Source organism: Peromyscus maniculatus, chromosome 4 (assembly GCF_049852395.1).
Source record: "Peromyscus maniculatus bairdii isolate BWxNUB_F1_BW_parent chromosome 4, HU_Pman_BW_mat_3.1, whole genome shotgun sequence".
NCBI lineage: Eukaryota > Metazoa > Chordata > Mammalia > Rodentia > Cricetidae > Peromyscus > Peromyscus maniculatus.
This window is the reverse complement of record NC_134855.1, coordinates 65998171-66026125: the sequence shown is the minus strand read 5'-3', so window position 1 is coordinate 66026125 and position 27955 is coordinate 65998171. Positions and strand designations below refer to the sequence as shown.

The window sequence follows — 27955 nt, the reverse complement described above, 5'->3', positions numbered from 1 at the left end:
ATCAGGTAGGCTCTGTCCTTGTCTCCCCATATGCAACCCATTTCCCTTGAGGTTTTTCTTCTCTAATAGGTTGTGTAGACATAACTCTACTTAACCCATAGGCATCCTCAGCTTTGATATATCCAAGTACTGCTAGAATGCTCCTCTGCCAGACAACTCCTCCTCCAGAATTCCCTCTCTCCAAGCCTCAAACTAGGTGTACTCTTTCAGAACACATAAGACACATGTTTCTTTAAGATCTCACTCCCTAGGGTCCTCAAGTAGATCCTGCCCTTCCAAAATATATAAGCATTCAAAATAAACCCTCTGCTTTCCAAGAACTTCTGTACCCAATGACCTATTAACTATAGCTTATTCAAGATAGAGGAAACAGATTTGGAGAGACATACCTACAAAGGGTGTGTTCTCTCTTGGATAGTGTCTATTCACACAGATAGCAGATGGTTTTTAAAAGAGGGTTAGGGATAGAGCTGAAGCCAGCTGTGTCAGTTCCCAAAAGAAAACCTTCAGCAGTGCAACTCCAGAGCAGTAACAATAGTAGCACAAGATTGCAAGACAACATATCTCTACTTCTCTAAAGTTAAGAAGCCCATAGTAATTAACCAAAAGATAATGATATGGAATATCATGCAAATAAATAATTCAAAAGAATCATTTTAACTATATTCAAACAATTCAAAAACAATATGAATATACTTCAAGAGAACAACAAAGTAGGAGTTGGGTGAAATGCAGAAGACTATCCAAGATATGAAAATATAATGCAATAGGTAGAATTTCTGAAGAAAAATTAAATATATGTTGGAAATGAAGAACTCAAATGCCAACTAAAAGCATGAGTGTAGAGCTTCACTAACAGAATTAATCAGGTGAAAAACAGATTGAGAGCTGGAAGACAGATTAGAAGACTTGGAATCACTCAATTGGATCACACAATAAATGTTGATAAGAAATAAATATCATGTTATCTCTTTCCTTGTTCTCCCACTCTGTTCCTGATCCAACTGGGATCTCCCACTCCCCTAAGCTCTCTCTCCCTCAACCCTTGCCCTGCAATTACCCCCCTCTCCCCCAGTTTGCTCATGTAGTTCTCATCCATTTCTGTGTCACTGGGTGATCCCTGTGTCTTTCTTAGGGTCCTTTTTACTAGGTAGCCTTCCTGGAGTTGTGAGTTTCTGTCTGGTTATCCTTTGCTTTACATCTAGCTTATGAGTGAGTACATACCATGTTTGTCTTTCTGAGTCTGGGTTACCTCACTCAGGATGATATTTTCTAGTTCCATCCATTGGCCTGCAAACCTCATGATGCCATTGTTTTCTCTGCTGAGTAGTACTCGATTTGGATATATGTACCACATTTTATTTATCCATTCTTCAGTTGAAGGGCATCTAGGTTGTTTCCAGGTTCTGATTATTACAAATAATGCTGATATGAACATAGTTGAGCATGTGTCCTTATGGTATGATTGAGCATTCCTTGGGTATTTGCCCGAGAGTGGTATAGCTGGGTCTTGAGGGAGATTGATTCCCAATTTTTTAAGAAAGTGCCATATTGATTTCCACAAGTTTGCATTCCCACCAACAGTGTAGTAGTGTTCCCCTTGCTCCACATCCTTCCCAACATAAGCTGTCTTCAGTGTTTTTTATATTAGCCATTCTGATGGGTGTAAGATGGTATCTCAGAGTCATTTTGATTTGCATTTCCCTGATGATTAAGGACGTTGAGCAATTCCTTAAATGTCTTTCAGCCATTTGAGCTTCTTCTGTTGAGAATTCTCTGTTTAGCTCTATAGCCCATTTTTTAATTGGACTGTTGGGAATAGGAAGAAGCAGAGTGCTAGAGAGGGCCCCAGAAATCCACAAAGATACCTCCACTATAGACTACTGGCAATGGTTGAGAGAGTGCCTGGGCTGAACTACTATGGTGATCAGTTGGCCAAACACCCTAACTGCCATGATAGAACTCTCATCTAGTGACTGATGGAAGCAGATGCAGAGATCCATGACCAAGCCCCAGGTGGAGCTCCAGGAGTTCAATTGATGAGAGAGAGGAGGGAGTATATGAACAAGAGATATCGAGAGCATGATTGGAAAAAGCATAGGAAAAAATAGCCAAACTAGCAGAAACACATGAACTGTGAACCAATAGCTGAGGAGCCCCAGTGGAACTGGACCAGGCCCTAGGAATAAGTGAGACAGATGATGAACTTGAACTGTTTAGGAGGCCTCCAGGCAGTGGGACTGGGAGCTGTCCTTGGTGCATGAGCTGCCTTTTTGGAACCTAGCGCCTATGCTGAGACACTTTGCTCAGCCTTGGTGCAGGGAAGAGAGGACTGGACCTGCCTCAACTGAATCTACCAGGCTGGGCTGACTCCCCAGGGTGGACCTTGCCCTGGAGGAGGTGGGGATGGGGGATGGTTGGGGGGCGGAGGAGGGAGGACAGGGAAATCTGTGGCTGATATGTAAACTTAAATTAATTATAAAATAAAAATATATTAAAAATAAATAAATAAAAATATGAGCAGAATATTTCAGAGTTTTTGGAAATGATGAAAAGGCCTAAACTTCAAATTATGGCATAGAAGAAGATAATAGTGAAGACATGGAGAATATTTTCAATAAAATCATAGAAGAAAATTTCTCAAATGTAGATAAATAGATGCCCATGCAGGCATACAGAACACCAAATAGGTCCTGAATTGGCACTCTCTACAATGTATTTTAGTTTAAAACATAAAAGACACAGAATAATGAAAGGGTATTAAAAGTTGCAAGAGATAAAATTCATAGCATTTATAAAAACAGGCTTATCAGAATAACACTAGACTATTGAACAAAATCCTATAAAGCTAGAAGGGTCTGAAGGATTTGTTCCAAATTATAAAAGATCACAACTGTCAAACTGGAGCACCCTACCCAGAAAAACAATCCATTAAAATTGAAGAAGAAATAAAATCTTCCCATGATTAAAACAGATGAAAAATGATGATTGCTAAGCCTATAATGCTGAAATCAATACTTCAATCAGCAGAGAAAGATAACCACCTCAAATACATTTTAAGAAATACATAATATAAAGCATTGAACAAATGAATAATGAAACACACAAAAAAGCAAACAACAGCAGGAAAGAATGTGGATAAAGATAACTAACACTACCGACTTTTGAAGAAAACAGAAGCCTAGTACTGCGGGAAATTCTTAAAACATACACATACATGATTTTAAAAGGAGTTAACACATACTAAATTTCTCTGGTGAGAGTATTTACAAGACACAACAGAGCTGTTGTACACATGAAACCAAAGAGGCTTTAATTACATGCATAACATCTGAAAGGAGTAATCCATTCAGTCTCCCAATCTGGATGAAGGAGGACATCATGAAGTTCCATCCTTAACTGAGGAACCACTGGCAACAGATGGATACTGTGGGAAGAAGAGAGAGCTAGTTACCTTTAGGTATACTAAAGGCCTCTGTAAGACTGAGCATGCCCCAGAAGATGGTCATTAACACATTTACACATATACAACACTAAGTGTGTGCCATGTGTTGTTGAACAGAGCATATGAAAGTAGGAGAAATATGTTATAGGGGTGGTAAAGGAGAAATTAGAAGGCATGGATGTGATCAAACGCATATGCATGTATAAAATTAGCAAATAGTTCAAAGTCATACTTACACTTGAACAGAAACAACAAAAGTAATGAAATGATTCATAAAATACTTAAAACATTCATCAGATTAAAATACTGATTTGCTCAAAATTGTTTTGTCATTTTCTTTTTCATGTATAAAAATGTTCTTTGAAAATTTCTCAAATGTAAATAAATAGATGCCCATGCAGGCATACAGAATACCAAATACACACACACACACACACACACACACACACACACACACACACACACACATATATATATATATATATATATATATATATATATATATATATATCCTCCCCCATCTATCTCTGAATTCTTATCCCTACTATGGGTGGGATTATAGATGTAACCAACCATCTTATTAAATAAGAAACACAGAACCAATGTAAAAGAGAAAGCCAAGAGGTGAGAGCTCAGAGCTAAAATCTCACCCTTCCTCCTGCGGTGGTCCTAGCTCTCCGAAAGAAAGCTATTTCCTATCTGTATGTCTTTAAATAATCTTTCTGTTCTGCCTTCTCATTGGTTGTAAACCCAAACACATGACTGCCTCGTCACTGCCTGTAAGTACAGCCCTCTAGGTCTTAAAGGCTTATGTCTCTAATGCTGGCGGTATCCATGAACACACAGAGATCTATGGGATGAAAGGCATGCGCCACCACCACCACGCTCTTTCTATGGCTCTAATAGCTCTGACCCCCAGGCAACTTTATTTATTAACATACAATTAAAATCACATTTCAGTACAAATAGAATACCACCATAAGGGATCTTTGCTCATCTTCAATTTCTACATTTTATTCTCTCAGAGCCTGTGACAATTTCTTCCTTTTTGGCTATTCTTTAAGATATTATTATTATTTTCATATCCACTTCATTCTCTGACTTTAGTAAACATACAACTTATAAAAAAGTCAAAGCACAAAACAACCTCAGTAAATATGCAAAACAAAATAAAACTTGATAGGTGAGATGACAGTTCGGTTATAAAAATAGTTGTTACAAAAAGAGCTAGAACTCACTAAGAAGCCGGAAGTGATGGTCAATGCCTATAACACAGTAATTTAAGTATTGGGGAGGTGAAGGCATGAGAGTGGGAGAACTCAGTGGCCAGTCAGTCTAGCCTCCTTAATGAGCCCCAGGTTCAGTGACAGAATCTGGCTCAAAAATTCTGTAGAGGAAGAAAAGCGGACATCAAAACATTGACCTCTGGCTTGTGCATGTTTGCTTACATTCACATACACACATTACTTATATAGACTCTGTTCTTCAACAGTAAACATGCATTCATGTCATCTAACAGATAAGATGAAAGGTAAAATTTTCCTTCAGTGTATTTAAGTATTTAAATTATTATTAGAAATAGCAATAAATCTTTATTTCAATCTGACAACCCAAGAGGCTGGTCTGGGAAAGTTACTGTAAGTTCCAGGCAAATCTGTGTGAGAGTGAGCCGTTTCTAAAAAGTGGCAAAAGAGTTATGAATTCTCTACATGAAGCTTCTTAAAGAAGTGAAAACTTTAAGCATCCAGATCAAAATCAGAAACAAGATAATGTCGTCCACTCTTTACACTTGGATTCAATACAGTGCTTGATGTTTTAGAAAAAGCAAGGAAGCAAGGCAAATAAATGTTTATGTAGAATGACAGGTAGTCTTTATTGTTAATTTCATACGATCTGGGATCACTTAGGAGACAAGCTTCCAGAAACTCATGTGAGAAATTTTATTGATGAGGTCAGGCTCAAGAAAAGCTAGTGAGCACTTCTCTTCATTTATCTCATTGATGAGGCTGTGCTGAAATAAACCCTTCCCTATAAGACATGCTGTTTTCAAGAATCCTGTTGCAGCAATGAAACAAGGAACAGGTAAGATTGATACAAGAAGTGGGGCAATTGTTCTGATAAAAATAGACAGTGTGTGTTTGGACCTTTCAAATGGAATTGTGGCTTCAATATGGAAGAGTTTGGTATATTTTCCTAGAAAAGACTTACCATATTGGAGGCAGTGTTTAATGGAACATTCTTGTGTTAGCTTAGACAACAGAATGTAGAAAGAAATGTGGATCATGATAGACTGGCTTCTATAGTCATATAAAAACTCAGTCAGAAACTGTATTGATATCCATTTGTGTGACACATTTTTCAAGAATCTGACTTCATAGTGCCTGTGTCCTGAGAACGTGAGTGAATTTGAAATTTAAGATGATAGTTTAGTTTATTCAGCAGAGGAAATTTCAGTACAGGGGAACATTGCGTCTTTGCTATGGTTACTTTTTACTGTATCTGTTCATTTCCTAAGTATTTTTTAAAAAGCAAACTATGGGCAGAAAGATTATTTAAAAATATCCAGATTGCCAGGAGGGTGAGAAGAATTTGAGCAAGTTAAATTATTTGATAAGGCGTTTGTAGAAAAAAAAAAGTCTCTCTTCCAAAGAAAACCTCTGCTCTGCACTAGAATAATAGAAAACAAATCCTGAAGGCAAAACCCCACCCATCAAAATGACCTGCCTCATGAAATGTGAATCTATCTGATAGGAGAGAACATGAACTGAGTGAAAATGTAGCTGAAGGAATCACTTTTTTTCATTCAGGTATTCTCTGTTATAGATTTTTTTATTTAAAAGTTTTTAATTTCCATTTTATATACCAACCACAGTTCTCTCTACCTCACCTCCTCTTTCTCATCCGTTCACCTCTTCCATCCTCCATCCCCCATCCACTCTTCAGAGAGGGTGAGGTCTCCACTGGAGAGTCAACAAAGTCTGGCATATTAAGTTGAGGCAGGACCAAGTCCCTCCCCACTGCATCAAGGCTGGTCAAGGTATCCCTCCATAGGAAATGGGCCACAAAACGCCAGTTTGTGCAGTAAGGGTAAATTCTCTTCCCACTCCTAGGGGCCCCACAAAGTGCCAAAGCCACACAACTGTCACCCACATTCAGAGGACTTAGTTTGGTCCCATGCATGTTCCCCAGCTGTCAGTTCAGAGTCTGTGAGCTCCCACTTGCCCAGATCACTTGTCTCTGTTGGTTTCCCCATCATGATCTTGACCCTCTTGCTCATGTAATCCGTCTTCCCTCTCTTCAAATGGACTTCAGGAGCTTGGCCCAGTGTTTGGCTGTGGATCTCTGCATCTGCTTTCGTCAGTTACTGGGTGAAGGTTCTATGATGATAATTAGGGTAGTGATCAACCTGATTACAGGGGAAGGCCAGTTCAGGCACCCTCTCCACTATTGTTAGGAGTCTTAGCTGGGGTCATACTTGTGGATTCCTGGGAATTTCCCACGTACCAGGTTTCTCCCTAACCTCATAATGGCTCTCTCTATCAAGGTATCTCTTACTTTGCTCTCCTTCTCTCCCTCTCCCAACTTGACCATCCCCTTACCTCATGTTCTCATCCCCGTCACTCCCTGGCCCCTGAACATACTCCCAGTTTACCCAGGAGATCCTATCTCTTCCACCTTCCCACGGTGATCCATGCATGTCCCTCTTAGGATCCTTATTATTATCTACCTTCTCTGGAGTTGTGGAGTACAAACTTGTACAGCCACTTTAGAAATCACTACAGTGGTTTCTCAGAAAATGGAGAATCAATCTTCTTAATACCCAACAATACCACTCTTGGGCATATACCCAAAGAATGCACAATCATACTACAAGGACACTTGTTCAACCATGTTCATAGCAGCATTATTCATAATAACCAGAACCCAGAAACAACCTAGATGCTCCTCAACCTAAGAATGGATAAAGAAAATGTGGTATATTTGCACAATGGAGTATTATTCAATGATAAAAAACAATGAAATCCTGAATTTTTTAGGCAAATGGATGGAACTAGAAAAAAAAAAACATCCTGAATGAGGTAACCCAGACCCAGAAAGACGAATATGGTACGTGCTCACTCATAAGTAGATATTAGATGTGAAGTAAAGGATAACCAGGAATCACTTTTCTAAGAAATAACTGCCTATGAACATTCACAAGGGTAGCATACAGAAGATTTCAAACTCTAGAAAAGGGATATAAGGGTATATTTCAAGCTGGTAGAAAACATTTAAAGTATTGTGTTGCTGTAGAGCTTCTCTCCAGGTTCCCCAAGCCCCGTAGTCCCACAATCCACTTATAAAATAATCACTCAGACGCTTATAATACTTATAAACTGTATGGCCATCGCAGGCTTCTTGCTAACTGTTCTTATATCTTAAATTAACCCATTTTTATAAATCTATACCTTGCCATGTGGCTGGTGGCTTACGGGTGTCTTTACATGCTGCTTCTCCTGGCGGTGGCTGCAGTGTCTCCCTCCTCAGCCTTCCGCTTCCCAGAATTCTCCTCTCTCCTTGTCCCACCTACTTCCTGCCTGGCAACCTACTTCCTACCTGGTCACTGGCCGTCAGTGTTTTATTTATATAAAGCAATATCCACAGCAGTATTGTCAACATGGTATTGATTTTTGTATACATGATGACTGAAATAGAATTCCTATTGTATTGTACATGTCAGAGCAAAGAGACATTGCTGACAGGGTAGGAGACAATATTTTTAGAACCCAGATGATCATCACATTTTCCAGATACCTCAAGATATGGATACCCAGGATTCTGTGCTTATTCTGCTGTTTTTGTTTTGTCTGGTGATCTCTTCCCTTGCTGTGTCCCCTTTGGAATGGGAAGATAGGCTCTATGCCATTGTATGTTTGAAATATGTGACATAGTTTATTTCACAGAGCTCAAAACTAAGAGGTCCTGTGAGAAGTCCTTTCTACTGGCTAGTTGTTTCAGAAGGCACTATGTGGGGTTTAAGAGAAGAGACATCCAATGTCATCCCTAGCCTTGGACTATAAGTGCTACAACACGGAGGTGTCAAGGAGGCTATGCCTGTTGGTGCAATAGTGCCATAACTATTTGGAGGGTCATCAATTACTACAAGATTGGATTTGAATCATGTGCTGCAAGAGGCAATATAAATTTTTAATGGAAAGTTTGTCAAATACCTATTGAAGTCATGGGCCCTTATGGAGAAACTTCTTCTATTCCTCTAAATGAACAAGGTATCAAAATGCATTCTAAATATCCATATTTCTGTCTCACAACCATTTTCAGTATTTGACAGAGAAGCCTTTTTTTTGTGGGGGTTAATGCTGAGATTTTCAACTATGTACTGAGAATAAGTGTTTAGTAATCATCCCTAAACAGGACAGCTATTTCAACACTCCATAGATCAAGAAATAGCTCTAAATAGAGGACAACACAGAATATAAGACCTAGTGGGTAGGGAGGCATACTATGATACATTGTCTGCTAGGTGTGATATGGCCATTTTAATCCTTAACAGGCATCAGGTTGTGATTACCTGTACAACACTGGCACAAGATTAGTCCTTCAAAATTCTGTTAGGAATAGGGGAAGGATCCATGAATTTCCACCCATGCTGAATTTAAAGGTTGTTATTAAAGACAGCTACGTGTGTGTAGCTACCAGTAAGTTTCCAATGATCCAAGAATAACTTTCTATTCATGCTCATATGAGCAACCACAAATAATTCATTGGTCAATGAAGACATATAAATATAAGAGGGGACTACTTGAAGGAGATCTATAGACGGGAAGAAGAGACAGTTATGTGGTCGATATGATCATAATACGTGTGAACACATATGAATTGTCAAAATTAATAAAAATTAAACAAAAATGCTGCTACCTGGGATGAAGGCTTTACTGCTGCTTGTTCAGAGAAGAATTGACAGGACCATTGTATTACAAGAAAGCATCAGCAAAGGTCAGTTTGGAGAAGTTTGGCGAGACAAATCGTGGGAAGAAATTGCTGTGAAGATATTCTCTTCTAGGGAAGAACATTCATGGTTCTGAGAGACAGACATTTATCAGACTGTGATTTCTCCAAACCACAGAGGAGGCACACACACACACACACACACACACAAAAAAAAAAAAAATTCTAAAGGGAACCATGACCATGCCTAACAGCAACTTTGAAATCTTCAAAACAATGATAGGACCCCACAAAGATGATTCTACATGGACTATGGTAAAACCATTAAGCTGATTAACACCATGGAAAGATTGACTTTGGAATATAAACTGCTCAGGACAATTTCAAGATGGCTAGCTGAGACGATCCAGATTCATAGACTACTCCAGCAAGGACTTGAGACAAGCCCTATATTTTCCCATTATGCAGAAACTAGACAAATGATATAACTAGCTCTCTCAGGACTTGACAGTTAACCCAAAAATTTTCTTTTCAGAATTCCCTAAAGATGTTTTTCCCCGACTTATGGATAATTGTCATTGTTTATGATGGTTAGTTACAAGTTGTTAATTGTTAATGGTCAGGAAAAAAAGCTGAACAAGGAGATTAGATTCAGAGTTTTTGTTTGAAAAAAAAAGAAAAAGAAAAAAGAGAATATAGATATGAGGTAGATCATTGACTCTACTCTGAGAAAAAAATAAAGAAATAATAGGATAAATGGGTAGATCATTGAATCTACTCTAAAAAGAAATAGGGGAAGATAGAAAAATGACAAAAGGTAGATTATTGACTCTATTATGAAAAGAAAAAGAGAGAATGTGGATATAATATAAAAAGGGAGGTTATTGAATCTACTTTTAAAAAGGAACTACTTCTTTTTTAAAAAAAAAAAAAAGATTTATTTATTTATTATGTATACACTGTTCTGTCTGCACGTATCCCTGAAGGCCAGAAGAGGGCACCAGATCTCACTACAGATGGCTGTAAGCCACCATGTGGTTGCTGGGAATTGAACTCAGGACCTTTGGAAGAGCAAGCAGTGCTCTTAACCTCTGAGCCATCTCTCCAGCCCTGGAACTACTTCTTTTAAATAGGATAAGTAATGAAAATTTTTGTCTGAATCTGTCAAATGTTAATGAACTAGACATTGTTAATGTAATTCTTGACTGTATATATTGTATATACTTATTGGATATAGTTTTTCTTGTATTAGTTATAAGCTTTTTTAAATTTTAGACAGGAAAGGGAAAATGTGGTGATATTGTGTTCCCCAAAATATTGTGCACCCTAATAAACTTATCTGGGGTCAGAGAACAGAACAGCCACTAGACATAGAGGCCAGAAAATGGTGGCACACATGCCTTTAATCCTTAGCATTCCAGAGGCAGAGATCCATCTGGATCTCTGTGAGTCCAAAGTCACACTGGAGACAGCCAGGCATGGTGACTCACACCTTTAATCCCAGGAAGTGATGGCAGAAAGCAGAAAGGTATATAAGGCCTGAGGACCGACCAGGAACTAGAGTTGGTTAAGCTTTTAGGATTTTGAGCAAGAGTTCAGCTGAGATTCACTCTGGGTGAGGACTGAGAGGCTTCCAGTCTGAGAAAACAGGATCAACTGAGGAATTGGCAAGGTGAGGTGGCTGTGGCTTGTTCTGCTTCTCTGATCTTCCAGCATTTATTCCAATACCTGGTTTCAGGTTTGATTTTATTAATAAGAACTTTTAAGATTCCTGCTACACCAATGCTCCTCTGTTTCCCTTCAGAAAACAGCAGGCATCCCAGTGATATTAACTGAACATGGCATAACAAGATGCAATAAGACTAGTCATAACCAGTCATATCGAGTCTAGATGAAGCAACCCAGTAGGAGGTAAAATATCCCACGAGCAGGCAAAAGTGTCATAGACATCCCCACTCCCATTGTTAGGAGTCCAACAAAAACCCCAAGCTATACAACCACAGCATGTATGCAGAGCCTAACATCCCATGCAGGCTCTGTGGTTGCCACTTCAGTTTCTGTGAGCACCTTTGAGTCCTACTTAGTTGATTCTGTGGGCTGTGTTTTCCTGGTGTCCTTGACTCCTCTGGATCATACAATCCTTTTTACTTCCACTCTTCTGTGGGGTTTGTCTGGCTGTGAGTTTCTGTATTTATTTTCATCAGCTGTTGGAGGAAGCTGATAACAATTGGACTAGGCACTAATTCTATCAGTATAGCAGAATATCATTAGGAACCCTTTCATTGACTTTTTTTTTCAACCATATTTGCTTCTACCCTAGGTTTCAGAATCATCCAGCTTTCAGAACCTGACCATCTAGGCAGTATGGGGCATGGGCTCCCTGTCATAGTATGGGCCTCAAGTTAGACCAGTCATTGGATGGCCACTCCCACAAGTTCTGGACCATATTGCCTCAGAGCATCTTTTAGGCAGGACAGGTTGTGGCTGTGGTTACTGAAGATGGCCAGTTCAGGCTCCATATCCTTCAGGAATAGAAATCTTTGCTAAGGTCATAGAATTCAGGACCACCAGCCCAGGGACAGCACTACCTACATTCAATTGGGCTGGGTCCTCCCCCATCACTCACTAATTAAGAAAATGCCCTACATGCTTGCCTATTGCCTGATCTTATAGAGGCATTTTCTTAACTGAGTTATTACTCTTTCAGATAACGCTAGCTTGTATCAAGTTGACATAAAACTATCCAGCACAGTAAGCAACTTGAGTAATATATGACAATGAACCAAAAATAGTAATTATTAATATGTTCAAGGAACTCAAAAAGAATACAAATAAATGCCAAAAAGGAACCTAAGAAAACATGAAGAGTTGAGAGAAATAAGGAAAACAGTTCAGGATATGAATATAGAATTCAGTAATGCAATAGAAATTCTGAAGAAAACACAAACTGAAATAAAACTTGAAGCAAAAGGTCAGTAGGTCTAACTTAATGACCAAAGTAACCCACTTTGGAATGTAAAAGATTTATCTTAATTTTAGAAATCAGAAAAATAAGATTTAGAAAATTTAATAACTTCCCTAATCCCTCCTGTCAGACTGTTTTGGAGCCAAGATAATCCATTGAAGGTTTTGTTCTGTTTTTCCCACAGTTTTTGTAATGAAATACTCCAGAGATAAAGCAACATTGAAGTGTTAATATAATGAATATACACTGATAGCATTTAGCTGTTGTAAAAAAAAAAGTTATGTGGTCAATATGATCATAATACATGTGAACACATATGATATTGTCAAAATTAATAAAAATAAAACAAAAAATTCTTAGAGACAATAAAATATTTCTATTATTACTATTGCTTATATTTATAAAATAATCATATGTATGTATATATGTATGATTTTTTGGGTTTAAAGAAAAACTTACTTTTCCCAAAACAGTAAACATTTTCCTGAGAGATTGATTAAAAAATTCCTTGTGACAGAAGTAATTCTGGTTAAAAACTGCACAAAGACACTGTATTCCATCCATTATAAATTTTTTATTTTGTTTGAAAAAGATGGTACACAAAAGCCTAAGAAAACACAATATTAATGAAATTTTAAAAATATATACAACTAAGATTGGATGAACATAAAAGGATTATGAATACTGTTATAAATGTAAACATGCAAAAAAGTGTGTCTTAGAATCCCATGAGAAGAGGCATTTATAAACCCCAAGGGAACTAAGAATCACTCACAAATTCATGATGTCTTGAGGAAACATCTTTAAGTTCTGCATACAGTGATGAAAGAGTTTTGGTTCCTTCATTTAGGTTTTGCACATCAGCCACAATGAACGCATCTGAGAAGCAGAGGTGATGTTCTCCTCTCACAGAGGGAGCTGTTCTCTTGCTCTCACTTAGATGTGGGTGGAAGAGATGGAAACCACAGAGAATTTCAGTCAAGACTGATGGACACTGTACCAGAGAGAATACAAAACATATATCTTCATAGTATTTCCAGAACTGATATAAGGTGAGACTCATAGGGCCCACCTTTGTATTTTTAGATATAAGTCCAACTTGAGATATTGATTTAAATCTTCGATATTGTTGACAGGTTACACTTTAATAGAACCATGGGGCTTTCACTACATAACTACCTGTTCTTGAGAGGTTTGCATAAATTCTGATACTCAGATTCCTTAAATTCATCATTATGTGACCTAAGTCAATGGTTCCAGTAGCAAATAAAACTACATGAGGAGCCAAGAGCACAACACTTCAACATTAATAATTGCTCAAATGTCCACAGTGCTCAAATAGCACTTGCTGGGGGATAACCACCTTTCGTCCTTCTTTGTTTCCTTTCTTCCTTGGTCCCTTTCTTAATTCCCTTCTTCCCTCCATCCCCCCTCCAATACTATTTTATTTTTCTAAATATGTGGTCATTTATGTATTAGTACATATAAAATGTGATGTTTGGTTTGAAAGATTATATGCTCTGTGGTTTTATATAGTTTTTTTTTTTTTAAACTAGGAACATAGTGAATGGGAGTACTGTTATAATTCAGATTTTCATTGAGATCATTTCCACAAATGCACAATAACACATGCTATAAAGAAGGACTTGATGTCAGAAAGTGAGACTGTGTCCAGCTAAGTTTCAATATGCATAAGGTTTCTACCTCAGAACTTTCCAGAAAACTTGAGTGGTTGACGCTCTGAATTTCATCAGTGCTGGTAATCCTGACATGGCCTGTCTTTTAAGATGAGTTGAATTGCTAAAACATCCAAGAAGTTTTAGAAACCAATCAGGAACAACAGGAAGGGGACAGAGAAAAATTCCTTCCCCTACATACCAGAAATAAAAGATAAGTAAATTTGAGACATTTAAGAAATGTAGCAGAGCAGCACTGAACAGAGAGAGAAATGTTTAAAAATCTGAAAAGCATGTTTTACAGAGTTATGGAGAGGAGTTTGCTTAGCTTCAAACACAAGAAATCTTTTATTGGCACATAATAACCTTAGATCAATACTATGATATATTTGTGGAACTTAACATTGAGGCAATTTCAAATGGGTTTTAATTTATTAATGCCTTTAAATGTCAGTATTTATTCATTTGAAACATATTTTAAAGTAATTACTTATAATGATTACCATTTTGCTCATACATTTGATAGTTTTGAGTGTTCTGTATATTTCACGGTTAACAATGAATGTTTGCTATTTATAGATACATTGGTGCTATAATTAGCTTTCCTGACAAAATGAATAGAAAGAAAATAGTAGATTGTGTGGCTGGTAGCGCTGCAGAGAACCCTTCCCAACATCACTGTTCAGGAAATGGTTCAGTGCCCATAGTTCTTGCTCTGAAGGTTCCTGAGCAAAGTCAGGAATAGGTATAGAATTTTCAAATGCATGACTGTTAGAGAAAAGAAGGTGATGAAATATCTCAGGAGAAATGCAAAGAAAATGTGTTAGTTCACACATGAGAATATGGGTCTGAAATCAAAGAACATTTGAAATGAGAAAGGGTTGAGTCAATGGTAAGGTCATTCATAGAAAGATTATAGTGAAAAACCACATGATGCTGTGTTACATAACCCATACTTCCATTTTTGTTAATGTGGTGGATGATTTGTAAAGCTCACACATCTTTGTCATCATTTTAAGGAAAACTGTTTTGTGGGCTTTAGTTGATGTTTAATTTTAATTAATTTATTTTTATTTTATAATTTAATTTAATTTTACATATCAGCCACAGATTCCCTTGTTCTCCCACCTTGTTCCCCTCCCTCCCCGGCCTTCTCCCCAGCCCACACCCCCATTCCCATCTCCTCCTGGATAAGTGAGACAGTTGATTAGCTTGATCTGTTTGGGAGGCATCCAGGCAGTGGGATTGGGACCTGTCCTCAGTGCATGAGCTGGCTGTTTGGAACCTGGGGCTTATACAGGGACACTTGGCTCAGCCTGGGAGGAGGGGACTGGACCTGCCTGGACTAAATCAACCAGGTTAAGTAATTTTTTAATGGTAAAATATTTGTAATAAATGAAGTATATCATATTTACTGTTCCCTTCTAAACTCTGTATTGTATTAACTCCTAAGAATGGACACTCAATTTTTGCCTGCTTTTATCACTTAACAAACTACTAAAATTCTTTATCTTTCATATTTTAGTCTTTTATTTATACTAGCATAAGGTAGTGAATTGTTAGGTTCTTATGTTCACATTATATTCCTTATGAATTTTTCCATATTCCTTACTCTTCAGTATTTTTGACAGATTTAAATTATTTGACAGTGTAGTATTTTATTGTAAAATTTCCTTATCTAATTTCATTTTACCATTTGGGAACTGGAATACTATTTCAGAACTATAAATAGGATTCTGGAATAATTTCCAATATGTTTTCTAAATATATTGTATAGGTAAATCTCATTGTAACTGAAATACTTTGCAATATGATTATAAGAAAAACATTTTTTTGATGGATTCAATATTTAACCCTAGTGTGGCTGTTTAGGCACTGCTTAAAATAATGTTGACATCAATAGTCCCAAGTTACTTTTGAATTATGGTTTCTAGAATGTGATTAAAGCCCATGAACTCAGCTGGGCGAGGCGGCACAAGAATGTGACACCATGACCCTGAAGTGGAGACTGGTGATGTTGTGTACAACCTGGCTGCAACAAACCTTGTCAAACCCATTTATTTCCACGAGCCATAAATCCTGAAATCCGGTAGTCTGTTCAGTCACATAGCTATTCACACATAAAGCTGTTTTGTTAGCTTTTAAAAAGTATATTTTGTTCATTATTTGAGAATTTCATGTGTATAATGTATTTTTTTAATCTATCAGCTTCCAATTCCTCCTGTATCCTCACATAGCTGGGTAAAAACAGCATTTAGATTTCTACTTAACATTGTATTTACTCTTATTTTAGATTAACACGAGTAAGTAGGACAGAGGGTTTCAGGTTATTACTCACTATTTCAGTTGGCATTGTTACAGTATTTTAATAAGAGTTTATTTGGCAAGATTATGAAATAAGCAAGGATATATTAGTGTTAATTAAACAAGAGATTTTATACATTTTTAGCTCAATTTTCAACTATTAGTCTTTTATTTTGTAGAATTAAATTTAGGCTACAGCTTCTGTTTAGGATTGTTATATTCTAGATGATATAAAATCATAATTCCCAATGATAAACCATAGGGACTACAGTGTGCTATCCATTATTGACTTTGTAACAAAAACTTTAGAGTTGCTTTCTATAGAATGACAACCTGGGTGATTTTAGTAATGATAAAAGGTTAAGCTAACATTTACTTAATTTTTAGGTTATCATTGGCCTTTGTTTCTCTTGGAAGCGCACACTCAGTTTTGTTGATATCTTTTGTTTTATTTCTTTTTCATTTGTTTGTCTTTTGTAGTAGAAGGCTGTTGAAACATTAGTGTCTATGAGTGAGGACAAGAACTTAACATTTCACCACTGATTAAGAACAAATGTCTGTTCTATGTTTTCACACCTTTATATTCTACCATAACCTATAAAACCTAGTATTTTTACATTGTGAATAAATATAAAGAAAAACACTTAGCAGTTTTGGCTATGAAAAAGCAAGAATTAGATATCATTTTCCCTGATCTGCATTATTGTCTCAATTCACTCTTTCCATGATGCAACATCTCTTCCTACATTTTGGCTTATGTATTATTTTCATACGATTTTCAAAAAAGAACTTTGAATGTCCCTAGACTTACTAAATTTTAGGAACAACATTTAACCAGACACATCCTATACAGAAAGGTGAAGATGTAGATCTAAGAAAAAAAATTAATAATCTGGAGGAATTTCACTTTTATTTCCATGTATTGTCATGGTAAGACATTCTGAGTTTCATTTGGATATTTCATGGAAGAACTCCATGCCCAGTGATTTCCTTATTCATAGCAGTTCTTTATCCACCCTGATTGAGCACAGAATGACAACTGGTAATTTACAGGATGATCATCTTTCTCTATTTTGAAAGGTTACTGCCTAATCCAATGACACAGTGACCATGTAGGGTTTTTTTTTTAAATTAATTTTTTTCTTTGTAACTTATACTTGGAAACAGAGCTCTTATTATAGATACTAGTGAAGAATCACCCTAGGAACATCATGAAGTGTTTTTTTTTTTCCCAAAGTGCTTGTATGCAAATTTCTTCTTCTGCTTCTTCCTTTTCCTCTTCTCCTCTTCCTTCTTCTCCTTCTTTTTCTACCGATCCTTTTCCTCCTCCTCTTCCTCCCCCTCCTCCTCCTCCTCCTCCTCCTCCTTCTTCCTCTTTTTCTTCCATAATTGCAATTGTACATGCTCATTGTAAATACCAGTCGTTAAAGTCACCACTTTCCTTCTACTCTGTATAAATACATTAGTATCTTACTCACACATATATATTAACAGATATGTAAATACATGTTTATATATATATGCATGTATATTCATACAAACCTCATAGAAAAGTATATTTAGTAAAACATTCTTGTTTTATTTAGGAAAATATTGAAATACATTTAAAGCCATGACTTCCTGGGGAAATTATGTTCAAGAGCTGGAATATTTGTCTAGATGATCCACATGAAGCAGCTGAGTTTACAAGTGAGTAGATTACTCCTAGCATTGTAAGGGCAATACTATGAGTAACATTTTAACATTGTCAAATTTATTTCCCCTATTATTCATTAGAGATGAGTAAGTAATATGTTTATGAACATGTTTTATAATAAATTTATATGAATGTCACAGTATTTTTGTAGAGTTATATTTTTCAAACAAAGTCAAATTGCATAAATATTTTATAAGTAATTAAAATCTCAGAAATCTAAAATATATTCAAAATTAATTTCTCCTCTTTAGCTATATAATTTTCATACAGGTGATTTATTGATCATCTTTTAATGCTCAATCATTTACCTTGTTACTTTTATTAAAATGCATAATTCACACATGACAATGGAATAAGATGTGATACCTTTATAGACAGAGGGAGACTACAAAGACCATATATACTCTGAAATTCTCATTATTTAATTAAAAAATCTCAGTCTTTACCTTGTTAATTCTCAGGAGATGTCATGGACGTGGACCTAGAGTTTCTTAAAATCCAAGTTTAAACATCTTGTTTCCTTGAACTTAAAACTGTAGTTAAAATTTTACTTTGTCACATATTTGACTAGGAGGCCTAGTGCTGCCCAGGCTCAGTTTTGACTCTATTTAGTCATTATAGACAACAACATCATTTTTGTAAGTTTTGTACTCACTGTTAATTGATGGATTCAAATGAAGTTTCAGCAAGTTTTACATTAGCATCATGTTAATGGAAGTTACTCTACACAAAATTTTCTGTGTTATGAAAAACATGACTTGATTTGAATTCTAGTACACATTGTGCTTTGAAACTAAACTCAAAATGTTGTCATGGATTTCAAATACACTTTATCTCTTCTTCTATTGGTAGATGGTGCTTCAATTCATCACTGCAGATGACTCAGCCATATCTTATTCAATGCAGATGGCAAAACGTGACTAATAAATTGTAGTCTTTGGTTGATTGTTAAGGTATGATTTCCCACTTTTGCAAAAAGCTTTCTACTACTCCGTTCTGAATGGTAATAAAATCAATCAAGATAATTTTACCTAAATATGCACCATATTATTGATGCTTTATTGTAAATTGTAAGAAATATTTTTTTTTATAATTACAGATTTCATATAATTTTCTTTAAAAGTCCTCAGGGGAATCATGTATAACCAGAGCTTTGTCAATGAGTTTATACTCCTGGGGCTTTCACAGAACCCCCAAATTGAGAAAATATCATTTGTTATATTTTTATTGGTCTATCTTGCAACTCTTGTGGGTAATGTGATGATTGTGGTGACCATTGTCTACAGCCCTGCACTGCTAGGCTGCCCTATGTACTTCTTCTTGGCATTCCTCTCCTTCCTCGATGCATGTGTCTCTTCTGCTGTCACACCAAAGATGATTGTAGATTTGGTTTATGAGAGGAAGACCATCTCTTTTGAGTGTTGCATGACACAGCTCTTTGCTGTGCACTTTTTTGCTGCAATGGAAGTCATCATTCTGGCAGCCATGGCCTATGACCGCTATGTGGCCATTTGCAAGCCCTTACACTACTCTTTCATCATGAACAGGAGGCTCTGTGGTACTCTGGTAGGGGTGGCCTGGGCTGGAGGATTCTTACATTCTATCATACAAATTGCCTTCACTTTGCAATTGCCCTTCTGTGGACCCAATGTCATTGATCATTTCATATGCGACTTGTTCCCATTGCTGAAGCTTGCCTGCACTGACACACACATTTTTGCCATTTTGGTATTTGCCAACAGTGGGTCTTTCTGCATCATCATATTCGCCTTTTTGCTTGTTTCTTATGGTGTCATTTTGTTCTCTCTGAGAGGTCACAGCTCTGAAGGGAGACGTAAGGCTCTATCCACCTGTGGATCCCATATTACTGTTGTAGCTTTTTATTTTATTCCTTGTATATTAATATATGCACGACCTACATCTCCATTCTCTTTTGAGAAAAATGTGTTTGTATTTACAGATGTCTTGACACCATTGCTCAATCCTATGGTTTATACTTTCAGGAATAAGGAAATGATAAATGCCATCAGGAAAATGAGGAGGAGGCTGATAGTGGTTTCTGATAAATAATAAAATATTTTACTTACATGACTGAGGAGATGGCTCAGTGGATAAAGGTACTTGCTTTATAATAATGAGGACCTTTGTTTAGATCCTTAGCAGTCATGTCCAAAGTCAGACACGGTAAATCATCTTTTACCCACTGTTGCTGAATCAGAACCAGACAGGTCCCATGGATGAACTGAACAACAGATCGAATCTCTGAATAACACACCTAGATCAAGCCTCAGTCACTGACACTTTCTCAAGGATATGAGGTAGAGAGTGATAGAAAACAATGTTCAATGTCTCCTTAATGCTTTTCAGGCATGTGCATTGGTACCAGCATTTCCTACATGTTCTCATACGTTAAACACATACATGCATCCAATAAACTTCTACAAACAAATCAAATAATACACTTCATAAGCTTAATGTAAAGAATAGAAAATCCACACTTACTTATGCAAGCTCTTTGTAATTACACATATTAAAATATACACCTCTATTCTATAGAGAACACATTAACACTGTATATGAGAAATCTATTTGTGAGATCACACTTTTGCTATGCACTGAATACTCAGATGATCATATACAAGTTAAAGTCAGTTTCAATGAACATATACATTTTGAATTGACATCCAGAAATGATGCAGTGAAGCTTCACAATAAATTTTTAGTATTCATATTGAATGTATTTTATGCACTTTCCCATCAATAAAAACAAAATGTCCATGACAGAATTAGAACTAAAAATACAACAACACAAACATAATTATACAGTTTTTCATAACTCATGAGTTGTATTGATTTGGAATCTGCTTGATTATGGAGTGGGATGCTTTTATGTTTTTCAAATATTTTTGAAAAAATAAAGTCTTAAGAAATAATAAGAAGAAAATTAAAGTCAGTTGGACCCTATATTCTTAAAATCTAAGGAATTATGCAAAGGGATTTATATATTACAATACCTTTTTAAAAAATAGTCTTGAAATTGTGAAGAGAAGCTGGGTTTTGTTGGCACACACCTTTAATACCATTACTTGGGAGGCAGAGGCAGGCAGACCTCAGTGAGTTTGAGGCCAATCTGGCGTACAGAGTCAGTTCCAGGACAGCCAGGGCTACACAGAGAAACCCAATCTTGAAAAACCAACCAAACAAACAAACAAACAAATGAAAAACCCACTATAAATCAAAACAAACTGGGAGAGAAAATATGCTGAAAATATCCCAGGGGAATATAGGTTTCTGAGTTTCTATAGATTCTATAAAATATTGATATTATAAAGATTAGAAATTCAGAGAGAGGAAAATAAATAAGAAATATTTTATTATGTATTTTTCAAATTTATTATGTAAAGATGAGATTTATTTTTCACATAGCATCTCAACATATATCTGTGATTGGCTATTTAGAGCCAACTGGCATCAAACTCTCAGGATTTGTCTGCTATACTTTTGGAGTACAGGGATTAAACTTGTGCACAAACATGTTCGTAAGAGATGGGATTTTAAATCAATAGTCATTTGTGGGAAGCTGGATCTATTCTAGGAGGGATAACTCTCATGTCAAACACTATTGCATATATTCCCGTTTTTGTAAGTAGCTTTCTCTCTCTCTTTTGTTTTCCACATTTTTATCAAGAAATTTTCTACTCACCCAACATACCACTCACAGATACCACCTCCTCCCTCCTCTCACCTTCCAGCCCTCCCTCCCAAGCCACCTGCCCCCTTCCCCACATCCTCCAAATCAAAGTCTCTCATGGGGAGTCAGCAGAGCCCAGCACACAGAGCCAAGGCAGGTCTAAGCCCCACCCCGCTGCACCAAGGCTGAGCAAGGTGCCACACCACAGGCAGTAGGCTCCCAAAGGCCTGCCGATGCACCAGGGATGGATCCCAATACCCCTGCTCGGATGTCTCCAAACAGTTTGAGCTAAACAACTGTCTCCCATATCCACAGGGTTTAGTCCAGTCCCGTGGGGGCTCCACAGGCACTAGTCCACATTTCATGGGTCTCCACCTCTGTGGCCAGTCATCTCTGCATGTCTTCCCATCATGATCTCAACATCCCCAACCAAAGAATCCCTCTTCTCTCCCATCCACTGGATTCCCGGAGCTCATACTGGATCCATGCATCTGCCTCCATCAGTCACTGAACAAAGTCTCTATTAGACTTCGTTCTATTGAGAGTTAGGGTATTCAGTAGACTGGTCACCAGAGTAGACCAGTCCAGGTACCCCCTAGATGACTGCCAACAGTCCAGGATGGGATCATCCTTGTGGATTCCTGAGAGCTTGCCCAGCAGCCTGCCTCTTCCTACTCCCATTATGTCTTCATCTATCATGATATCTCCTTCCCTGCTCTCCCATTCGGTCAACACTCCAGCTCAACCCTCCCATTTCCCTATGTTCTCACCCCCTATGCCTTGCCCTCCAACACCCTATGACCCCCAGCATGCTCATGCAGAACCCATCCACTTCTACTTCACTGGGCAATTTATGTGTCTATTGCAGGGCCCCTCCCTGTCAACTAGTCTCTCCAAAGATGTGTTCTGCACTCTGGCTATCCCTTGCCCTACATCTAGTATCCACTTATGAGTGAGTACATACCATGTTTATCCTTCTGGATCTGGGTTACCTCACTCAGCATGATATTTTCTAGTTCCATACATTTGCCTGTAAATTATATGATATCATTGATTTTTACTGCTGAGTAGTACTCCATTGTGTATATGTGCCACATTTTTCTTTATACATTCTTCAGTTGAGGGACATCTAGGTTGTTTGCAGGTTCTGGCTATTACAAATAATGCTGATATGAACATAGTTGAGCAAGTGTCCTTGTGATAAGATTGAGCATTTCTTGGGTATATGCCCAAGAGTGGTACAGCTGGGTCTTGTGGAAATCCCAATTTTCTGAGAAACCGCCATACTGATTTCCAGAGTGGCTATATAAGTTTGCATTTCAACCAACAGTGTAGGAGTGTTCCCCTTGCTACATATTCTCTCCAACATAAGCTCTCTTCAATGTTTTTGATCTTAGCCATTCTGACAGGTGTAAAATGGTATCTCAGAGTTGTTTTGATTTGCATTTCCCTGATGACCAAGGATGTTGAGCAATTCCTTAAATGTCTTTCAGCCATTTGAGATTCTTCTGTTGAGAATTTTCTGTTAAGCTCTGTTGCCCAATTATTAAATTGGATTGTTCAGTATTTCTGAAGTCTAGCTTTCTGAGTTCTTTATATATTTTGGAGATCAGCCCTCTGTCAGATGTGGGGTTGGTGAAGATCTTTTCCCATTCTGTAGGCTGTCGTTTTGACTTATTTAATATGTCATTTGCTCTACAAAAGCTTCAGGAGGTCCCATTTATTAATTGTTGTGCTCAGTGTCTGTGCTCTTGGTGTTATATTTAGGAAGTGATCTCTTGTGCCAGTGAATTCAAGACTACTCCCTACTTTTTCATCTATCAAGTTCAGTGTAACTGGATTTATGTTGAGGTCTTTGATCCACTTGTATGGTGATATTTTATTTGTACTAAAATGTGAATTGTATGGTAGTAAATAAAGTTGCCCAGGGATCAGAGCTATTAGCAAACCATAGCAGAAACTGGGCGGTGATGGTGCATGCCTTTAATCCCAGCACTTGGTAGGCAGAGCTAAGTAGATCTCTGTGTGTTCAAGGATACAGCCAGCATGAGACACATGCCTTTTATCTCAATACCAACCATAGAAGATCTGGAGGTCTGTACAGACAGGCAGTGACTAGGAGTTCATGTGGTGGGGAATGAGAAGGCAGAACAGAAACTCTATAAAAAAAGACAAACACACAGAGGAAGTAGGTCTCTTTTGGAGAGATAGGACTACAGCGACAGTGAAGGGTAAGGTTTTTAGCTCTTAGCTATTGCTCTGATCTCTAGGCTTTTATTTATGTGTTGGCTCTGTGTTTCTTACTTAATAAGATGGTTGTTTACATCTACATACTTGGACTTCAGTTTTGTGCATGGTGACTTGGACTTCAGTTTTGTGCATGGTGACCGATATGGATCTATTTGCAATTTTCTACATGTTTACATCCAGTTTTGCCAGCAAAATTTGTTGAAGATGCTTTCTTTTTTCCATGGTACAGTTTTGGCTTTTGTTGAAAATCATATGTTCATAGGTATGTGGATTAATGTCAGGGTCTTCAATTTGATTCCAGTGGTCCTCATGTCAGTTTTTATTCTAGTACCAGGCTGTTTTTATTACTGTAGCTCTATAGTAGAGCTTGAAGTCAGGGATTATGATGCCTCCAAAGATTGCTTTAATGAACAGGATTCTTTTAGCTGTCTGGTTTTTTTTCCCTATCAAGTTGAGTATTGTTCTTTCCAAGTCTGTAATGAATTGTGTTGGGATTTTGATGGGGACTTCATTGAGTCTCTAGATTGCTTTTGGTAAGATTGCCATTTTTACTATGTTAATTCTACCTATCTGTGAGCATAGGAGATCTTTTCATTTTCTGATATCTTCTTTGATTTCTTTCTTCAGAGACTTAAAGTTCTTATCATACAGGTCTTTCACTTGCTTAGTTAGGGTTACCCCAAGGTATTTTATACTATTTGTGGCTATTGTAAAGGGTGATGTTTCTCAGATTTCTTTCTCAGCCGATTTATCATTTGTATATAGGAGGGCTACTGATTTTTTGAGTAAATCTTGTATCCTGCCACCTTCTTGAAGGAGTTTATCAGCTGTAGGTGTTCCCTGGTAGAATTTTTGGGGTCACTTATATATACTATCAAATCGTCTGCAAAATAGTGAAACTTTGACTTCTTCCTTTTCAATTTGTATCCCCATGATCCCCTTTTGTTGTCTTATTACTCTAGCTAGAACTTCAAGTACTATATTGAATAAGTATGGGGAGAGTGGACAGCCTTGTCTTGTTCCTATTTTAGTGGAATCACTTTGAGTTTCTCTCCATTTAATTTGATATTGGCTGTCAGCTTGCTGTAAATTCCTTTTATTATGTTTAGGTATATTCCTCGTATTCCTGATCTCTCTAGAACGTTTATCATGAAGGGGTATTAGATTTGTCAAAGGCCTTTTCAGCATCTAGTGAGATGATCATGTGGGTTTTTAGTTTTTCTTTCAGTTTGTTTATATGATGTATTACATTGACAGATTTTCATATGTTGAACCATCCTTGCATCCCTGGGATGAAGCCTACTTGGTCATGGTAGACAATTTTTTTATGTGTTCCTGGATTCAGTTAGCTAATATTTTATTGATTGTTTTTGCATCAATGTTCATGAGGGAGATTTGTCTGTAATTCTCTTTACTTGTTGTATCCTTGTGTGGTTTGGATATCAGGGTAAGTGTAGCCCCATAAAAAATTTGGTAATGTTCCTTCTGTTTCTATTGTGTGGAATAATTTGAAGAGTATTGGTATCATCTATGAAAATCTGGCAGAATTCTGCACTAAAACCATCTGATCCTGGGCTTTTTTTGGTTGGGAGACTTTTAATGACTGATTCTATTTCCTTATGGTTTATTGGTCTATTTAAATAGTTTATCTGGTCTTGATTTAACTTTGGTATGTGGTACCTATCCAGGAAATCATCCATTTCTTTCAGATTTTCCAATTTTGTGGAGTACGGGTTTTTGAAGTATGACCTGATGATTCTCTGGATTTCCCCGTTTTCTGTTGCTATGTCTCCCTTTTCATTTCTGATTTTGTTAATTTGGATGCTCTCTCTCTGCTTTTAGGTTAATTTGGATAACGGTGTGTGTATCTTGTTGATTTTTTAAAGAACCAACTCTTTGTTTCATCGATTCTTTGTATTGTTCTCTTTGTTTCTATTTTATTGATTTCAGCCCTCAATTTGATTATTTCCTAGCATCTGTTTCTCCTTGGTGGGTTTGATTCTTTTTGTTCCAGAGCTTTCAGGTGTGCTGTTAAGTCACTAGTGTGAGATTTCTCCATCTTTTTTATGTGGGCATTTAGTGCTATGAATTTTCCTGTTAGCACTGCTTTTATACTGTCCCATAGGTTTGTGCATGTAGTTTATTCATTTTCATTGATCTCTAGGAAGTCTTTAATTTCTTTCTTTATTTCTTCCTTAACCCATTGGTGATTCAGTTGGGCATTATTCAGCTTCCATGAGATTGTAGGTTTTCTGTAGTTTTTGTTGTTGTTGAAATCTAACTTTAAGCCATGGTGGTCTGATAAGATACAGGAGGTTATTTCAATTTTTTTTTTTTTTTTTTTTTTTTGTATCTGTTGAGATTTGCTTTGTAGCCAAGTATGTGGTCGATTTTAGAGAAGGTTCCATGGGGTGCTGAGAAGAAGGTATATTTTCTTGTGTTAGGGTGGAATATTCTGTAGATATCTATTAAGTCCATTTGAGTCATACTGTCTGTTAGTTCCCTTATTTCCCTGTAAAGTTTCAGTCGGGCAGACCTGTCCTTTGGTGAGAGTGGGGTGTTGAAGTCTCCCACTACTAGTGTATGGGGTTTGATGTGTGATTTAAGCTTTAGTGATGTTTCTTTAATAAATGTGGGTGCCCTTGTACTTGGGGAATAAATATTCAGAATTGAGACTTCATCTTGTTGGTTTTTACCTGTAATAAATATGTAATGTCCTTCTTGGTCTCTTTAGATTGATTTTAGGTTGAAGTCTATTTTATTAGATATTAGGATAGCTACATCAGCTTGCTTCTTAAATCCATTTGATTGGAAAGTCTTTCCCCAGTCTATTATTCTAAGGTAGTGTCTGTCTTTGAAGTTGAGATGTGTTTCTTATATGCAGCAAATGGATGGATCTTGTTTTCTTATCCATTCTGTTAGCATGTGTCTTTTTATAGGTGATTTGAGACCATTGATGTTAATGAATATTAATGACCAAGGTAGTTAATTCCTGTTATTTTTTAGTTGTAGTGCCATATGCTGCCCTTCTTTTGTATTTGTTGGTGTGGGACTATCTATTGCCTATGTTTTCATGGGAGTATCTAACTTCCTTAGGTTGATTTTTTTTCCTTCTAGTGCTTTCTGTAGGGCTGGATTCATGGAAAGATATTGATTAAATCTGGTTTTATCATGAAATATTTTGTTTACTCCATCTATGTTGATTGAGAGTTTTGCTGGGTATAATAATCTGAGTTGGCATCCATGGTCTCTTGGTGTCTGCATAAAGTCTGTCCAGGATCTTTTGGCTTTTAGAGTCTCCATTGAGAAATCAGGGTTATTCTTATGTGTCTGCCTTTATATGTTACTTGGCCTTTTTCTTTTGCAGCTCTTAATACTTTTTCTTTATTCTGTATGTTTAGTGGTTTGATTATTATGTGGCAAGGGGACTTTTTTTGGGGATCCAGTCTATTTGGTGTTCTGTTACCTTCTTGTATCTTTACAGGAATTTCCTTCTTTAGGTTGGGAAAGCTTTCTTCCATGATTTTGTTGTCTGTATTTTCTGTGCATTTGAGTTGGTATTCTTCTCCTTCTTTTATTCCTATTATTCTTAGGTTTTTGTATTTTCATGGTGTCCCAAATTTCCTGGACATTTTGGGTCATGGCTTTGTTGGCTTTAGTGTTTTCTTTGACTGATAGATCTATTTCTTCTGTCGTATCTTCAACCCCAGAGATCTACTCTTCCATCTCTTGCATTCTGTTGGTTATACTTACATCTGTTGTTCCTGTTCATTTATACAGATTTTCCTCTTCCAGCATTCCTTCAGTTTGTGTCTTCTTTATTGTCTCAATTTCAGTTTTCAAATCTTGAACTGTTTCCCTCATTTTTTTAAATTGCTTTATATTGACTTTCTTTAAGGGATTTATTGATTTCTTCCCATTTTTTTTGTTTTACTTTTCCTCGAATTCCTTAAGGGAATTTTTTATTTTCTCTTTAAAGATC

General features: G+C 36.9%; 1 protein-coding gene and 1 long non-coding RNA gene across 2 annotated transcripts; both read left to right on the top strand.

Annotated features, from left to right (window-relative positions):
* The first annotated feature begins 12962 nt into the window (after positions 1-12962).
* LOC143272719 (uncharacterized) lies at positions 12963-19068 on the top strand. Its single transcript, XR_013050332.1, has 3 exons — positions 12963-13408; positions 17923-18025; positions 18885-19068. It is a non-coding gene; the product is annotated as an uncharacterized LOC143272719 (long non-coding RNA).
* Positions 19069-19169: 101 nt separating this feature from the next.
* On the top strand, positions 19170-20102 carry LOC102920506 (olfactory receptor 4C15-like). The gene has a single exon (XM_006996952.4). The coding sequence runs from the start codon at positions 19170-19172 to the stop codon at positions 20100-20102; it is 933 nt and encodes a 310-aa protein (XP_006997014.2).
* Positions 20103-27955: the final 7853 nt, after the last annotated feature.

Coding starts and splice junctions, on each gene's coding strand:
- LOC102920506 (XM_006996952.4), top strand. CDS start 19,170: ATGTATAACCAGAGCTTTGTCAATGAGTTTATACTCCTGGGGCTTTCA.